Raw genomic sequence first — 18,177 nt, forward strand, 5'->3', positions numbered from 1 at the left:
ATCTCACAATACTTAACCTTTATTACATGTGACATCCTGCAATATTTTCCATTCTTAACTGTCTTCTATTTCTTAACTAAAAAGATAGTTTATAGCTTATTGATTTTGTAACTCATTAATTTATCGTACCTACTGTTTGAAACAGTGTTAATCCACTAGGACAAAGCATTATTGTACAATGAGAACGTTGTAGAGACTTGTATGGTGCCTTCTTGTTTGAGAAATAATTTTTGAGGAAAATCTCACCTTATAATTGGGCATTTATGGTACTTTGAATACTTGATGGCCTTTTACTAGTTAGAAGTGAAAGTAAATGTTCTGTTCATAGTAATTTACCAATTGCGGAATCCCTAGCAGCAAGTTAACTACATTTAATTTAAAGGAAGATGGTGGCTCAGACGGTAAAAGCATCTGCCTACAATGCGGGAAACCCAGGTTTGATCCCTGGAGAAGGCAATGGCACCCCACTCCAGTACTCTCGTCTGGAAAATCCCATGGACTGAGGAACCTGATAGGCTACAGTCCATGGGGTCATAAAGAGTCGGACACGACTGAGCGACTTCACTTCACCTTTACAAAAAAAGTATGAAATTTGATTGGAAGATAAAAAACAGTTTTGAATAAATGGAGAGACATATCATGTTTATGAGAGAAAGAAAGTTGTTTTTGTGTGTGTGTGTGACTGTTGCACAGCTTGCGGTTTCTTAGTTTCTCAGCCAGGGATCAAACCCTGGCCCTCTGCAGTGAAAGCATGGACTCCTAACCAATGGACTGTCAGAGAATTCCTGAAAGAAAGATTTTCTATCGTAAAATGTCAAACAATCCAAAATAAATACATAAATCAAATATATTTCCTAAGGATTTCACTTTTTTGTGTGTGGGAGACTGCAAAAAGTGGTCTTATACTTTTTTGTTATGTCTGAAAATTTTCCTAATCAAAAGATTTGTGTAAGAAAGATATTACACTTCTTTCTTTATAACTTCCTTTTTCTCAGTATTCTTTTCTTAAATGTTTTATTTATTAATTTTTGACTGTACTGGATCTTTGTTGCTACAAGAGGGTTTTCTCTAGTTGCAGTGAGCGTGGGCTACTCTCTCGTTGTGATGTGTGGGCTTCTTCATTTCGGCGGTTTTGGTTTTTCTTGTTGCAAAGCGCAGGCTCCAGGATGCAGCCTCAGCAGTTGTGGCACACAGGCTTCATTGCTCCTCAGGATGTGGAATCTTCCCGCACCAGAGGTCAAACATACGTCCCCTGCATTGGCAGGCAGATTCTTAACCAGTGGACCACCAGGGAAGTTCTTAGTATTCTTTTTGTAGTTTATCTAAATTGGTAGATGTACATCTGATTTATTCATTTTATTGATAATTAGTCTGTTTTATGAATAATCTACAATTTATTCAGTCTCCTGCTGATGAATATTTAATTTGTTTCCAATTTTTCATTATTATATACAATTAGGCACCTAACACATGTGGATCTGTTTCTGAAAGAATACCTGTATTTTAAAACAATTTTTTGGCAGAGTAATGCATATAAATGGTGATTGCAGCCATGAAATTAAAAGACGCTTACTCCTTGGAAGGAAAGTTGTGACCAACCTAGACAGCATATTCAAAAGCAGAGACATTACTTTGCCAACAAAGGTCCATCTAGTCAAGGCTATGGTTTTTCCAGTAGTCATGTATGGATGTGAGAGTTGGACTATAAAGAAAGCTGAGTGCAGAAGAATTGATGCTTTTGAACTGAGGTGTTGGAGAAGACTCTTGAGAGTCCCTTGGACTGCAAAGAGATCCAACCAGTCCATCCTAAAGGAAATCAGTCCTGGGTGTTCATTGGAAGGACTGATGTTGAGGCTGCAACCTCAACATCAGTATTTTGGCCACCTGATGCGAAGAGCTGGCACATTTGAAAAGACCCTGATGCTGGGAAAGATTGAAGGCAGGAGGAAAAGGGGATGACAGAGGATGAGATAGTTAGATGGCATCACCAACTCAATGGACATGAGTTTGGGTAAACTCTGAGAGTTGGTGATGGACAGGGAGGCCTGGCGTGCTGCGGTTCATGGGGTCACAAAGAGTCGGACACAACTGAGCGACTGAACTGAACTGAACTGAATGCATATAGACTAGCGTTCCCCAGATACATATTACTTATGTGTATATGCTTTTGTAGGCTTCCCAGTCCTACCTCTCCTTCTATATATATATACTTGTGTATGTTTGTGTAAGTATTGTGTAATTGATGAAAAGGTTTGAGTTAGACTAATGGTATTTGTACATTGATTGCATGGATTGAGGTGGTATGATCGGAAGATAAGTATTTTTTTGTTATATCTCTTAAAGGTAAAGAGTCCCCAAGTGTTAGTTTTGTATGAGTGCCATCTTTTAAAAAATATGCATCTTAATAATTTCTTTTCATTTTCTAGTTTTATGGGCAGAAATGACAATATATTCCTGAGAAGTGGTGGTTCTAGAGATTAATTTTTTTTTATATATAACAGTTTTAAAATGTACAGTCAGGACTTCCATAATGGTCCAGTGGCTAAGAATCTGCCTGCCAATACAGGGGACATGAGTTCCATCCCTGGTCCTGGAAGATGTGGAATCTTCAGAGCAACTAAAAGCAACTGAAGCCCATGTGCCCTAGAGCCCATGCTCTGCAGCAAGAGAAACCACCACAACGAGAAGCCCACATCCTGCAGCTAGAGAGTTGCCTTGGCTTGTGTGCAGCAGTGAAGACCCAGTGCAGCCAAAAATAAAATGAAAAAAAAGTTTTTTTAAATGTATAGTTCAATGATTTTTTTAGTGTACTTACTAAAAATTGCAGCCATCACTACAACCAACTTTAAAACCCAGAGGGATGGGATGGGGAAGGTAGTGGGAGGGGGGTTCAGATGGGGAACACATGTAAACCCATGGCGGATTCATATCAATGTATGGCAAAAACCACTACAATATTACAAAGTAATTAACGTCCAACTAAAATAAATAAATTTAAAAATAAATATATAAAATAAAATGTCTTTATCACCCCAAAAAAGAAACCCCATACCCATTAGTGGTTACTATTTATTCCCTCTTCCAGCTGTTGTAACCACAAATCTACCTCTGTGTCTTGGGGTTTTCCTGTTCTGGACATTTTATATAAATGATTTGTGCAGCGTATGGTCTTTTGTGAGTAGTGCCTTTCACTTAGTATAACGTTTTCAAGGTTCATCTGTGTTATAGCATGCCATTAGTACTTCATTCCTTTTTATGACCAAGTAATATTCCATTGTATAGTTAAGCCCCTTTTGTTTATCTTCAGTAGTTAGTGGACATTTGGATATTTCTCCTTGTGGGCTATTAAAAATAATAATATTGTCAACATTTGTCTACAAGTTTTTATGGAGACCAAGAGTGGAATTGCTGGATTATATGATATCTATGTTTAACATTTTGAAGAACTGCCAGATTATTTTCCCATGCACTTGCACTGTTTTACATTTCCACTAGCAAAGTATGAGGGTTCCAGTTTTTCCACATCCTTGTCAACGTTTATTATTTGCCATCTTCTTTTTAACCATCCTAGTGTAAGTGGTATCTCATTGTAGTTTTGATTTGCACTTCTCTTATGACTAATAATGTTGAACATTTTGCCATTTGTTTATGTCTTTGGAAGTATATTTGAATACTATTTAAAGCTTTTGCTCATTTTTAATTAGGTTATTTGTCTTTTTGTTGTTGAGTTGTATGAGTACCATATATTTTACTATATGTTTTTAAGTATTGCTTTGTTTGTCTGTAAGACTAATTTTTCCTGTCTTATTGGAAGGTCCTGTCCAGAATGCCCTGATGTCTTCACAAGTGTCAGTGAGCCAAGGGTATAATTCTCAGCTTCCAGGATCCTACCCTCATCTAATACCAGCAAAGACCTTGAATCCAGTCTCCGGACAGTCTAACTCTGGTGGTTCCCAGACTGTTTCTCCATTAAGTAATTATCAGGGACCTGGACAAGCTCTTTATGGACCACCTGTGGCCTCTCATCCAGTGACACCTTCACTCCATAGTGGTCCTAGTCCCCAAATGCCACTACCTACTTCTCAGAACCCAGCTGCTACACCAATGCCTTCTGGTAGCTTTCTTCCTGGAGCCAGTGTATCATCACCTTCGAATTGGCAGTATAACTATTTGTCACAGACAAACCATTGTCCTCGTGCGTCATCCCAACCAACCATGACTGGGAATACAAATTTGATGAGTCCTCAATATGTTTCTTCTGGAGATTCTTCACTTCAAAACAACATCATAAAATCAGGTAGAGTTCTTATAGGAGTGCTAGAAATGGGAAATTTTTGCTTATTTTAAATGTTTAAATTACTATTTCAGTCTTAAAATCATATGGAAGACTTTATTTTTTTGATCACTGTTAATCTTTAGATTATTTCTGTAACTTTTGGGTTAAGTTAAAATCATGATTGTTTCTGCTTTGCTTCTTTCCTTTGAAGGTATTATCTGAGTTTCTTTGGGTCACCCATGATATTTTAGGGTTTCAGGTATACGTGCAGAATCACTTCCTTGAGGACTGGCCAATACTTACGTTAGCAAGGTTCCATCTTGTATTCTAGGGAAGCTCAGTCCCTGTGGTCTCTCTTTGGACTTGATCTAAGGCTTGGCTTATCTATTTGTTAAGGCACAGACAATTTTTGACTCCAGAAATCCAAGAATCCTGGAGGGGCAGTGAAAACAGACTTACTTTTGGAGCGAGGAGTTCTATTGAGCACATCTGTGGTCAGAAAGCCATGCACAGAGGTTTATCCCTGTGTTTTTTTCCTAAGGTTTTATAGCTTTAGTTCCTATGTTTAGGTGTTTGATCAATTTTGAGTTAATTTTTGTACATGGTGTTTTTAGTGAAAGTTGCTCAGTCATGTCTGACTCCTTGTGACTCCATGGACTGTATAGTCCTTGGAATTCTCCAGGCCAGAATACTGAAATGGGTAGCCTTTGCCTTCTCCAGGGGATCTTCCCAACCCAGGGATCGAACCCAGGTCTCCTGCATTGCAGGCGGATTCTTCACCAGCTGAGCCACAAGGGAAGCCCAAGAGTACTGGAATGGGTAGCCTGTCCCTTGTTCAGGGGATCTTCCCGACCCAGGAATTGAACCAGGGTCTCCTGAAATGCAGGCGGATTCTTTACCAACTGAGCTATCAGGGAAGCCCATATGGTGTTAGTAGGTAGGGATTTAACTTTATTCTTGTGCACGTGGATATATAGTTGTCCTAGGACTTTTTGATTGAAAGTGTGTTCTTCCTCCCATCAAATGATCTTGGCACCCTTGTTAAAAATAAAGGTTATGTTGATCATAAATGTAGGATTTATTTCTGGACTTTGAATTCTGTTCCATTGATCTGTGTGTCTATTTTTATACTGTTATCAAACATCTTGATTACTGTAGTTTTATGGTAAGCTTTGAGTTTGGAAATATTGACTCCTCCAACTATTTTTTTTCCCCAAGATTGTTCTGTCTGTCCTCAGTCCCTTGGATTTCCTTAAGAATTTTAGGATCAGCTTGTAAATTTTTGGAAAAAAAAAAAAGATAGCTGTGATTTTGATAGAGATTGTTCTGAATCTGCACATCAATTTGAGAAGAAAGCTATGTATTCTTGGACTCACTTTGATCATTAAATCTTTTTAACCTCATTGTTTGGTCATATGTGGTTCAAAAGTAGGTTCATTTAACCATTTCACTATTCCTTTTTCTTTTTTTTTTTACTATTCCTTTTTTGCTATTAATTCAGATTCTGTATTGGGATCTGCAGATTGATTTTGTTCAGCAGACATCCTCAAGGAAATGAACTAGTAAAAGTTTTCAAGTGAAATGGTATTATCAGTTGTTACCTTTTTATGTTAATATGTATTTCTGCATCTGGATACTACATGTACTTCATGCATTTTATAGTTTGTTAACTGCTGAATCTATTTTTCTTAGCCTCTTGACTAGCCACTAACCTTGGTGAATGCATTTTGGTCTTGTAAAGATTAAGGGTGCCTCTAGAAACTTGGTTTCTTTGGAGAGATCTTCTGACCCATCATTGTTAGAACCAAAATCCTTGTGATTATTTGTATTCTTATTTATTTGACACTGTGAGTGAGCATTAATCATTTGAAATTAATGAATGTTCACTTCTTTATTAAGAATTGTAGATAACATTTATTGAATATTTGTTATTTTCCAGCATTTTACCAAACTTGAATATGTGTTATCTTATTTAATTTTTATAGCAGTATGTTTTACAGATAAGAAATATGAGGCTTGAATAATTTGCCCAAAGCCACAAGAAAATAGGTTAGGAAAAAGTACTATTTAAAAACTATCTGGGGGACTCCCTGGTGGTCTAGCGGCTAACATTCCATGTCCCCGGTGCAGGGGACCCACACTCAATCCCTGGTCAGGGAAATACCACAGCTAAAGACTTCACATGCTGCAGCTAAGACCTAATGCAGCCAAATAAATAAATATTTTAAAAACAAATAAATAAAAACTATTTGGAAATAAGTGTAGCCTCTCATTAAAAAGCATGTGATCAATAATCTGAAATTTTTTTTAGCTATAACAGAAGGTAGACCACCCTGAGGTGCCCCCAGGTAGAGCACCTTGATTATAGCACAAATGTGGTGACAGAGATGTAAGGAAGTGCCAAAATTTAGGAAGATCTCTGTGTAAAAGAAGCATATGACTGCTAAAAGAACTCTATGACTGCTCTTCTCTTTTCTTAATGAGACCTCAAAAAATTCCCTGATTTTTACCTCTGTTTTTTCATCATTGTTGGTAGGTGCCTGATTGTCTGATCTCAAAATTGTGTCTAAGTTATGTAAAATATATAGTTCACATATTAAAATTCTCTAACTTTTTCTTTTCTTATAGGCCACCTTTTAGCATGTAATTAGTTTTAGAGATCTCAGGAGCCAGATTCTGAAACTCTAGCTATTGGTGTTCTAAATAAGAGTCATTCAGCGTGAAAAAATAGTGTCTATTTTATGAAACGTAGCTTATTCTGGATTCAACAGTATTCCTCTTAAGCTGTGAAAAAATCTCAATAAGCTCACATGTGTTTTGTTAAATATTAGGTTGTTACATCTTTGTAGCCAGATGTATCATACATTCTTGTTCATGCTGAGTTGGAAATGTACCTTGCCCTTTTGTTCCTTTGACTGGTCTCTATTCTTCGATAAGGGAGTTCCATGGCAGTAATCTTTATCTTCACTTTTGAGAACAGGGCACTGACTAGTTTTGTTGGAAGATCATTTTTCAGTTTGGTTCCTGAGTTGGGAACATCCCCTGGAGAAGGGAGTGGCTACCCACTCCAGCATTCTTGCTTGGAGAAACCCATGGACAGAGGAGGCTGGCGGGCTCCAGTCCATGGGGTCACAAAGAGTTGGACATGACTGAAGCGACTTAGCACTGGGGAATTCAACAATGTTGAAGAGACACTGAAAATTTTCATATTTGGTGTCCTTATTCCTTCAATTTTATAAAACACAGAATATATTAAATTCAGAGGATAAAAAAAGTATTATAATGAAAAATTAAATCACATGTATTTAATTAGTAGTATTTTATCTACTTTGTAGACTGTTGCTCCTTTTTGGCAAATGAGAAGTTGGTTGTGGGTTTTGGAACTTTCCGTATCACACAGAATTTCCTCAAGAGTAGAACTTACTATCTTAAAAGAAAATTGGTAAAATTGAGGCAGTGAGATACTGGTAGATACAAGGACAAATGCCATGATGTTTTTTAGTTTAGTTTGATGGATACTTTTAAGCATCTTGGATAGCAGTGTTTCATAAGGTTTATACATAAACTTTGGATCATTTCCTGATTTTTAAGCCTAGGGAGTATTCTTAATATAGGAGTAAGTCATTATTGAAAGTAACCTGCTTTTATTTATTACTAGGTAAACACTAAACAGTGTATACATTTATTATCTAATATTAACAGGTTATACCACCAATAAAAATGAACCAAAATGAAATAAAACTTGGAGAATTTAGGATAACCAGAATACTTCGTAGTTTTAGAAAGCTATCTAACCCTAATTGATGGTAATCGAATGGGCTATATTGATAAGTACTCCATAGAATTTTATTCATGTTTATTTCTACTGCAGTATTTGACATGGCTTGTTGAAGCTCTGTGACCAGTTAATGAAGAATTAAGCAGTAAACAGGGCATTGTGTCTACTCTGTGAGTGATTTGGTCCTGACTTTATATTGCTTTAACAATTGACAGGAAAGAGTTATAGTGGCCTCCCAGGTGGCGCAGTGGTAAAGAATTTGCCTGCCAGTGAAGGAGACACAGGAGACTCGGGTTCGATTCCTCAGTTGGAAAGATCCCCTGGGATAGGAAATGGCAACCCACTCCAGTATTCTTGCCTGGAGAATTCCATGAACTACAGTCTATAGGATTACAAAGAGTGACACAGCTGAGCGACTGAGTGCGTGCGTGCACACACACACACACACACACACACACATAACACACAAGAATTATGGTAGGAAAGATTTGGAAATGTGTAAAGTAATCTGGGAAGTTAACTTATTTGTAGTAATTTGTTGGTTTATAATGAAAATATAAATTTGGAAGTTATTTAGATTTGGTAAAAGGCTGTTTGGGCCTTTTTCTTAAGTTCTTAAGTGACGTGTGAAAAACCATTGTTTCCATAGGGTCTGCACTGCCCTTAGTGAATCCACCTCTGCCTACTACTTTTCAACCAGGAGCTCCTCTTGGCCCCCCTCCAACTGGAGGACCACCTCCAGTGAGGGCCCTTACTCCTCAGAAATTGAAACCTGGAACTATGCCCCAGCCCTCATTTAATTCAACTAGCAAACAAGAAGGTAAGCAGGACAAAAACCAAGTCAACTCCTAAAGTTTTGACTCAGGGTGGAAGGATTAATATTATCTGAATTCTGTGCATTTAAGCCATATTTTTTCAGAAAATCTGGTTGTTTTGGTTTTAGATGCCCCTTAGGAATTTAGGGTTTAAAAAAATTACTCAGTTTTCCTTTTCTGTATTCTGGGCTGTGGACTAGCCTTTGGGATCACTGTTAACTTTTCTTGTTACTGTGCAGATTTTAAAAATCATGGCTATAAAGTTATGTATCTCTTGGTAGAGGGAGGTGAGAGGGGGACTTTTGCTTTTCTGGACATGATGTTGAAGCTATATTTTTAATACATCGAGTCTTTTTTGTGGAAGCAGGTTTTTGATTGCCACCGTTACTGTTAACAAACTGCCACTATTAACAAGCATTTATAAGCCTAAATAAAAAGTAAAATGTAAAAACATTTTCATGTTTTATAGTTTTAAACCATTATCTTCAGATGTAACTTTAAAATACAAGTTTATTAACTTAAAATGTTTTGTAAAGTAAGAAATTGGATTTTAGGAATAATATAACCATTGTAACAAGATTGGAAATAGGAAAACAGATGAAGGGGGGGAAAAGCCACTGCTCATATTCTATGACTCAGTACAATCAATATTATCATTTTTGTATTTTCTTCTACCATTTCCTGTTTTTAGTATTGTTAGTAGGGAAAAAAACTGACCTGTGTATAATTTGAAAAGGATCGTGTTAACAGTAACAAAATGATAAAGTAGTGTCTTACATGATAATTTTGAAAATCAAGCTAAAATAAGTATTTAAACTTTTAGCCAACTAAAAATATGCTCAGGGCTTTCCTGGTGGCTCAGTGGTAAAGAATCTACCTGCCAATGCAGCAGACATGGGTTTGATCTCTTGGCTGGAAAGATCCCGCATGCCACACAGCAACCAAACCTGTGCACCATAACTACTGAGCCTGTGCTCTAGAGCACAGGACCTGCAGCTGCTGAGCCCGCATGCCACAGTTACTGAAGCCCACACACCCCAGAGCCCATTTTCTGCACAAGAGTAGCCACTGCAGTGAGAAGCCCTCACAGAGCACCTGGAGAGTAGCCCCTGCTTGCTGCAATTAACTAAGACCCAGCACAGCCAAAAGTAAATAAATAAAATAAAAATATGTTCAGTGTTTTTGTTTGTTTCTACAAGATTACCAAGATTTTCTATTAATATATCAACTCATGGGTAAAGTCGTGGTGGTCTTGAGAATTGGAAAAGAGTTACTAACTTTATTGAAATCATTAAACTTATCTATTTGGTATTAAAATGACTGTTTAAAGTTAACACATTTATTTGTAGGTGCTAGAGGTGATGCTATTCACTGATTTGATTTCTTCTATACCTGAATTAGAGCTAATAAATTTTAGTGATAAATTATTATTATTAGTTTGCTGGACTAAAGCAATTGTTCTAATTACTATATATCACTTTAAAGTTAATTCTAGATTCTACTCTGTTCTGTATTTTTTTTTTTAAAGGTTTTTACCCTCATAGATAGTGTATCTCATCCTTATTTATCCTCATTCTTCAATAGTATTGATTTTGGTGACTTAGTGTAGTGTGTACTGCTCCTTAGAAGTTTTTAATGCTGCTCTTGCAACTGGTAAAACTTTCAGATTGTATATAATTTTATAAACTCCACAAAGTACCATTCTTTTTAGAGGTTTATAAAGTTATTTGAAACTTTTATATATTTTGTATATTTAGAATCTTATATTGTTTGAAATTTTTATTTCAACATGTGACATTTCCTGAGGTGTGGTTTAAGCTATTTGTCTTTTGGAACATTGTTATAAATTTTAAACACTAAATCAGATCTTGCAGAAATTGTAATACTAGTCCTAATTTAAATATTGTTAATAAACTTCCTCCTTAGGTATTATATCAAATACCAATAATGGATCTATGGTGGTTCACAATAATTATGATGAAATTGAAGGCGGTGGCTTCTTGGGTGAGATGCTATGAAAGTTTTTTTTTTTTTTAATATGTTCCTGATAGAAAACAGAGAAGAAAATAATTAGGTCATGCAGTGGTATCTCCTGTTAGCATTTTCTGTCTATATGGATTTAGGCTTTTTGTTAGGCCCCCCCCCCCCTTTAGATTTGGGATTATGGGCTTTATTATTATAATGTTATGACTATAGAATACTTTTATCAGTTAGATCTATTTAAATTTATCCATTTGAACATTTATTATATTTTAATTAAAGTTGTTTTGAATTAAAATTTTAGTCTGAATACAATGTTTAGTATATGACATGAGAGTAAATTAAGTATACTAAACTTAACCTTTGTGTGTTTATAGCTATAGACCACATTAGCTAGATTTTAATCATTGCTCACTTTGTTATTAGTGTTTGTTTTATTTTACAAAATTGATGAGTTAAAGTATTAAGTTACCCAGAGGATTTTGAAGTTACAAATTTAATGGATCTATATGTTGATTTAAAATACTATGGAGTGTAAAATAGATCTTAAAAGTTACCTTGTTTCTAGCAACATCACAGCCTACTACTAAGAATCCCACAATGAGCCGAAGTGTTGGATATTCATATCCCTCCTTACCACCCGGTTATCAGAACACAGCACCACCTAGTACAACAGGAGCAGGACTACCACCCTCTTCCTTGAATTACCCAAGTGGTCCACAGGCTTTTACTCAGGTATACTTTTTTTTACAACCTGTATTCTGCTTTTTGATTTAAACTATATTCACCTGGAAACATTTTAGGAAGGTACAATGAACATTTTTTTACCAAATGATAATGATAATGAGTATTTCATAAGACTTTTATCCTGTTACATATCTCCAGAACCAAAAAAATTGACCAGGAAATCAAGATTACAGTTTTATTATTAATATATGCTTCTCTTTTCAGTGGAAGACATTGTAAAGGCTACTTACTGTGAAGTTATATTTCTTTAGACTCCTTTAGGTGCTAATCATTTAACTTCAAGTATGAGTGGATTAAGCCTACATCCAGAGGGGCTAAGAGTTATCAATCTTCTTCAAGAAAGAAACATGCTTCCATCGACACCTTTGCAGCCTCCAGTTCCAAATTTGCATGAAGATATCCAGAAGCTGAATTGTAACCCAGAGTAAGGCTTCAAACAGTACTTATTGAATATGACATTTTACTTGTTCTAAAAGGCTTCCAGATTTTTTTTGAGCTTTGTGTATTTTGAGCAAGCTATGCAGGTATATTAATTTATGAAAGTAGTCTGCATACACAAAACAGTACTTTGTTAGTTGCTTACTTAATATTTGAAATGTTCTAAGTAAAGAAATAAAGTTGTAATGCCTGATCTGATAGTTGCTCTTATCAACGCTAATGGGACTATGATATTCATTATCATTATGGTGGCTCTATTATATTTTCAAAGTCCGAAGTATGGAGATTTGATTCTACATAATCCTTTATTTGCTATCATTTTAAATTGTTTTTCCTAGCAAACATAATTATAGTATGCTTTTCTCTTCTAAATTTGGTTGTGAGTTTAAGTTTATGAAGTTTTTAAGATACGAAGACTTTCTGATAAATTGAATTTGTTATTTTTAAACAGTCTTTTTAGAACCTAATACAAAACTGAACTTTCAGGTAATACACATAACTTTACATTTGCAAATTTGGGTTCAGTTCAGTTCAGTCGCTCAGTCGTGTCCGACTCCTGCAACCCCATGAACTGCAGCATGCCAGGCCTCCCTGTCTATCACCAACTCCTGGAGTTCACTCAAACTCACATCCATTGAGTCGGTGTAATTCCAATGCAGTCTAGATTTATATAAAGAAAAAGTAAGTCCTTTGATAGTCCAGACTGTCTTATGCACAAGCTGAGAAGAAAGTGTTTTGTTATATAAAATATATTCTTTCTGAATAGGATTTAAACATTTAGAAAGGATAAAATTGGTGACAGCCTGTTGAAATACTTCATTTATAATCTGATCCAGTGTTACAATGTGTACCTTTTAAATCTTCTGAAAATTTTTTGTTCCAAACTAGTCATAGTAATAACTGATAGATGATTTTTACTTTGATACAGGTTATTTCGCTGCACACTGACCAGCATTCCTCAGACTCAGGCCTTACTGAATAAAGCCAAACTTCCTCTGGGACTGCTGCTTCATCCTTTTAAAGACCTAGTGGTATGTTCTATTAGTGAAAGTAAGTGTGGAAAACTATCTTAGTGGTAAGGAATCTTTTACAATAATGCAAGAGTTTTGTTTGAGCTGTCTTTAGAAATTTGACTGTTGACAAATTCCTTTATTTGTATTTCAGTCAAAAAGATTATTATCAAACACTTTTACAACAAGATAAACATATTGTTGAAAAATTCAGGAGGTTCTGAGTAGGATAGATGTACTAAAGAAAATAAATAAATGAACCATAGTATTTTTTTTAAAGTTGTAAATTGTTTACCCGTTAAAATGCTTTACCCATTCTCCCAGTTCTTTTATTCTTGGAGTAAAGTCTGTTGCTTTGAGAAATTGTTTCTCAAAAAAGGAAGAAAAAAAAAAAGGCCTACTTTTGTCCTAAGGCTTTAGGACCTTGACATGTGACCATGTACATTTGAGTTAATCAGTACATAAGTGAAGTGACTTTCCCATAACCAACCTCCTTTTGGTAATAGGATTGTATTGCCTTTATTGATTTTTGATTTTAAGACATTAGATCTTTTAATATGTAGGATAAACTTTAAATAGCATAATTGCCAAGTCAAATAAAACATTTAAATATGATTTAAACCATAACTTACTTTGTGATAGTTCTGAGAACTTAGGAGCCTATTAATGTAACATGAAGAAACTTCTTAATAATTTAATTGATTTTTTTTTAGAATGTCGATCAATCCTTCACCATTCATCTCAGAAATACATTGTAAATTTACTGTGTTGATTTTGCAGTGTCAACTTTTTTAAATCAATTTTTATTGGAGTATAGTTGCTTTACAGTGTTGTATATGCGATGTAAACTTTTAATGAGAAAATAAATACTTTTTAAAAGGCAAAATTTAATAAGAATAGTCTTGGGGAAAATCACTAGGTTTTAAAAATCAATACATGTCAACTACATAATATTTTGTGTGGCAGGTTGGACACATTTTTTACCCTAGTTTTTCCTCGAAAATTATAATATTGCAACAGTTGTATGGATTGATTGCTTTACCCTTAGACATGATGATTGCTGTCTTTAATAAATTAGTTGTGTGTGTTTTTTTTTTCCAGCAATTGCCTGTGGTTACCTCTAGTACAATTGTGAGATGCCGTTCATGCAGGACATACATCAACCCTTTTGTCAGCTTTCTTGATCAAAGGAGATGGAAATGTAACTTATGTTACCGAGTTAATGATGGTATGTTTTTTAAATTAATATTATTGTATTCATTGTAGGGAAATCGGATAATATAAATGTAAAGTTAAAAAAGCAAAAAAAATTTAAAAAACCTCCTGTCTTATTTATGTGTAATCCTTCCACTCATATATAACTTCTTTTCACTTTTTTTTCAGGCATTTATACTTATATATAAATGATTACATATTTCTTAAGCAAAAAATATGGTAATATTACTTTGATACCATTTTTTTACATTTATTATATTGGGCATATAACAAATGGCATATTTCATGGTATTATTTAAGCCTATAATTTAAGAAATATTTTTATTTAGAAATTGTCCCATGCCTTTTCTCTAGGGTGAAAGAAAATAAGTCCACAGAATAGCTGCCATTAGCTTCATTCACTGCTGTATGAAGGGAGGTGGGCAGTGCTAGAAGGTTAGTTGAATGTAGTTTTTTCAGTAATTGATGAGGAGGAGATATCCTTCAGTAACTGTTTCACTATTTATATATTAAGAAATATCACCTAACAACATTCTATTAGGATTAGAGAAGGAAAAAGGGCATTCTGATATCCACATTGAAAATTAAGTTTTCAATTTTTCTAAAAATCTGTTTAGAAGGAGATTTCATTAAGCATTGGGAAATAGAGGAGCTTCTGAGATTTTTGAAAACCACATTTACTGTTTGTATTTTTAGAGTAGATGAAAATGAGGGTAGAAAAAGAGCATTCTTTTTACTCTGTAATAATTCAGAAAATATATGTATGTATAGTGTTTAGTACACCTTTAAAATCTTATGTATATGTGCTTTGGTATATGAAGTTAAATTGTAATAAAAGTTGAAGTCACTTTCGTATGCAGCCCAGAGCATTTCATGAACTATAGCTTACCCTTCAGCATATATTGGGATTTGAATTTTTAAACAGTTATTGAGAAGACAGATGCAATGATAATTTAGAAAATATTGGAGCACTAATGTTTTATAAGCAGAAGGCAGCTGATACTCCATAGAGGTCTTAATAACTTTTGAAACTCACCATGCTCCATACCCTGATACCCAAAAAATACTTTGAAGTATTTTTGCCGTAGGTTTCCAGGGGCAACCAGAGTCTGTAAATGACATCAAATGTTAATATCCTTGTACCACTGTGAAATTTAAGACAAAGTTTAGTCTTGCGTTTTAAGAAAATAATGATCACTTAATGAGTTTTTGGGTTTTTTTTTTCACTTAATGAGTTTTTATCATCCTCTTAAACTATTTTAGGAAAGCAGCTTTCCAGGAATTAAGAGAAAAAGTATGTTAGAAAATAGGAAAAGTCATAGTACTTGTAAAAGCAAAACATACTTAGTGCTGTTCATTAGGAAGAGAAATTGAATGGAACTCAAAAATAAAGTATATTAACCCAGACTTCCCTGGCAGTCCAGTGGTTAAGACTCTGTGCTTCCATTGCAGGGGGAGCAGGTTCAATCCTGATTGGGATCCACATGCCTCACAGCATGGCCAAGTTAAAAAAAAAAAGTGCATTTAGCTTTTAATATTTAATTTATATTGAATTATATATGAATCCCTAAATTAAGAAAACAGCCAAATGCAAGCTGTATTAAACATAATCCTTTCAGTTTTAACAGCGTATGTTGTTAATTCACATAGTTCCTGAAGAATTCATGTACAACCCTTTGACCAGAGTCTATGGAGAACCTCACAGAAGACCTGAAGTTCAAAATGCTACAATTGAGTTTATGGCTCCATCAGAATACATGGTAAAGTTTCACTTTTTATATAGCATAAATATTTCATAATACTGGGTTTTAAATATACCATGGAGTTCTTTAATAAAATGTTATATTTTTAATTTATAAAAGTTATCCTGTTCATTATAAACATAGTTAATTTGTATATAAGGGTAAGTTTGGAAAGTGAAAGTATATGCAAAGTTCTGTTTATGTTTCTTGGGTATCCATTCAGAAATCTGCATAAAATATTGGGATCATACTAGTATACTTTTAGGTCTCATAGTTTTTTGCTATTATAAATAATAATGTGATGTGTATCCTCTTGTAAGTACTTATACATACACTTGTGTGAGTATCTGAAGTCTTGCATTTGAAAAGATAATAATTATGCCTAATGTTTGATTAGTGCTATCCATTTTACAAAGCACATATATCTTTTTGATCATCACAAACAACTCTTAATTAAGCACTGTTCATCCTGTTTTACAGATGTGAAACAGATTTACTTAAGTGACTAGCAATATCCAGAACTTTTGGTTTCTCTTTCTCTATGCAATAATTGCCTCTAAGAAAAGGGAATATGAAGATAAGACTTAATACCAACTTTTAATATTTTATTTTAGTGTATTTTTATGGGATAGTCTCTATCTGGTCAATTGGGGCCATTTTAGTATAGAAATTATGAGGACTCAGTCTGTTTTCACCACATGGGAATTTCAGTATAGAAAACGTTTTTGTGAAACTTAAATGGCTGTTAATAGCTTCCTTTATGTAGCTGTGCCTTTGTTGAATTAAAGCCAAAAAATCAGAAGCATTTATTTTTTTGAATTGGCTTTCTTCCATTTCTTTACCTCTTAGCTTTTGTAAAAATGGCTTCCTTTAAATTTGGAAACTTGCCTAGGTCTGGAAGAGATGTTGCTTCTTCCAGACTTACTTCTTGGACAGCAGATTCTATGAATTTGGCAAGTGATATGTGCAAAAAAATATAAAAGTGTACTAGACATCAAGTTCTGAGTGTGATTATTTGATGCTTTTTATTGAATTGAAGACAAATATTTGAGCTTGGAAGTTTAAAATATACTTGTACATTTTTCTGCAATTTTTAGAATATACTTGTACATTTTCTGCAAGTATATACAAAATATACTTGTACATTTTCCTGCAAGTTTAAAATATACTTGTACATTTTTCTGCAACTGGTTGAAATGTGTTGGTTAAATAACCAGCTCAAGTTGACTTGATTTGTCATTTTCAGAACTGTAATTTCTCTAAATTGTGAAATATGATGAAAGCCTATGAAACATGAATATATAGGTTACCAAGTAATCATAATACCACTGTTTCACCACCCAGGTCAAGAAATTGAACATTGCCAAAACTCTCAAAAGGTTTTCTTTTTTTAAAATATTTATTTATTAATTAGGTTGGTGAAAAAGTAATTATGGTTCCAGACCCTGAATTTTAAATCATTTTAACTAGTCTCAACCAGCTCTTGATTAATAAAAATAGGAACTGCTACCACACATTTTTTTCAACAAGAAATAGGTTTGTTTATTCCTGTAGCATAAAAATCCACGCTTCAGGATTCAGCGAACTCTTGGAAAGCATTTTCTGCCTCCTGCTGGTTGTGGAAGCGTTTCCCCTGCAAAAAGTTGTCAAGATACTTGAAGGAGTGGTAGTTGGTTGGCAAGAGGTTGGGTGAATATGGCAGATGAAGCAAAAACTTTGGCCTAATTTGTTCAACTTTTGAGATGTTGATTGTGTGACAGGTGGTTGGGCATTGTTGTGAAGAATTGGGTCCTTTCTTTTGACCAATGCTGGCTGCAGGTGTTGCAATTTTCATTGTATCTCATCGATTTGCTGAGCATACTTCTCAGATCTAATGGTTTTTCTGCAATTCAGAAAGCTGTAGTGGATCAGACTGGCAGCAGACCACCAAATAGTGACCAGGACCCTTTATTTTGTGCAAGTTTGGCTTTGGGAAGTGCTTTGGAGCTTCTTCTAGCTCCAACCATTGAACTGATAGTTGCTGGTTGTTGTATACAATCCACTTTTCGTCTCGTCACAATCCAATTGAGAAATGGTTTGTTTTTGTTGCATGGAATAAGAGAAGATGACACTTCAAAATAACAACCTCTTTGATTTGCGGTCAGCTCATGAGGGCACCCACTTACTGAGCTTCTTC

General features: G+C 34.7%; 1 protein-coding gene across 2 annotated transcripts in view; it reads left to right on the forward strand.

Moving 5' to 3' along the window:
• SEC24A (SEC24 homolog A, COPII coat complex component) overlaps positions 1-18,177 on the forward strand; it is a 73,607-nt gene that overhangs the window by 22,736 nt on the left and 32,694 nt on the right. For both annotated transcript variants that reach the window (XM_070793596.1, XM_019964935.2), the window contains exons 2-9: positions 3,815-4,297; positions 8,704-8,874; positions 10,796-10,873; positions 11,418-11,584; positions 11,848-12,020; positions 12,963-13,065; positions 14,146-14,272; positions 15,910-16,019. In XM_070793596.1, the coding sequence (XP_070649697.1) occupies positions 3,815-4,297; positions 8,704-8,874; positions 10,796-10,873; positions 11,418-11,584; positions 11,848-12,020; positions 12,963-13,065; positions 14,146-14,272; positions 15,910-16,019 (1,412 nt within the window). The remainder of the gene's footprint in view (positions 1-3,814; positions 4,298-8,703; positions 8,875-10,795; positions 10,874-11,417; positions 11,585-11,847; positions 12,021-12,962; positions 13,066-14,145; positions 14,273-15,909; positions 16,020-18,177) is intronic.

This window comes from Bos indicus, chromosome 7 (genome assembly GCF_029378745.1).
Source record: "Bos indicus isolate NIAB-ARS_2022 breed Sahiwal x Tharparkar chromosome 7, NIAB-ARS_B.indTharparkar_mat_pri_1.0, whole genome shotgun sequence".
NCBI lineage: Eukaryota > Metazoa > Chordata > Mammalia > Artiodactyla > Bovidae > Bos > Bos indicus.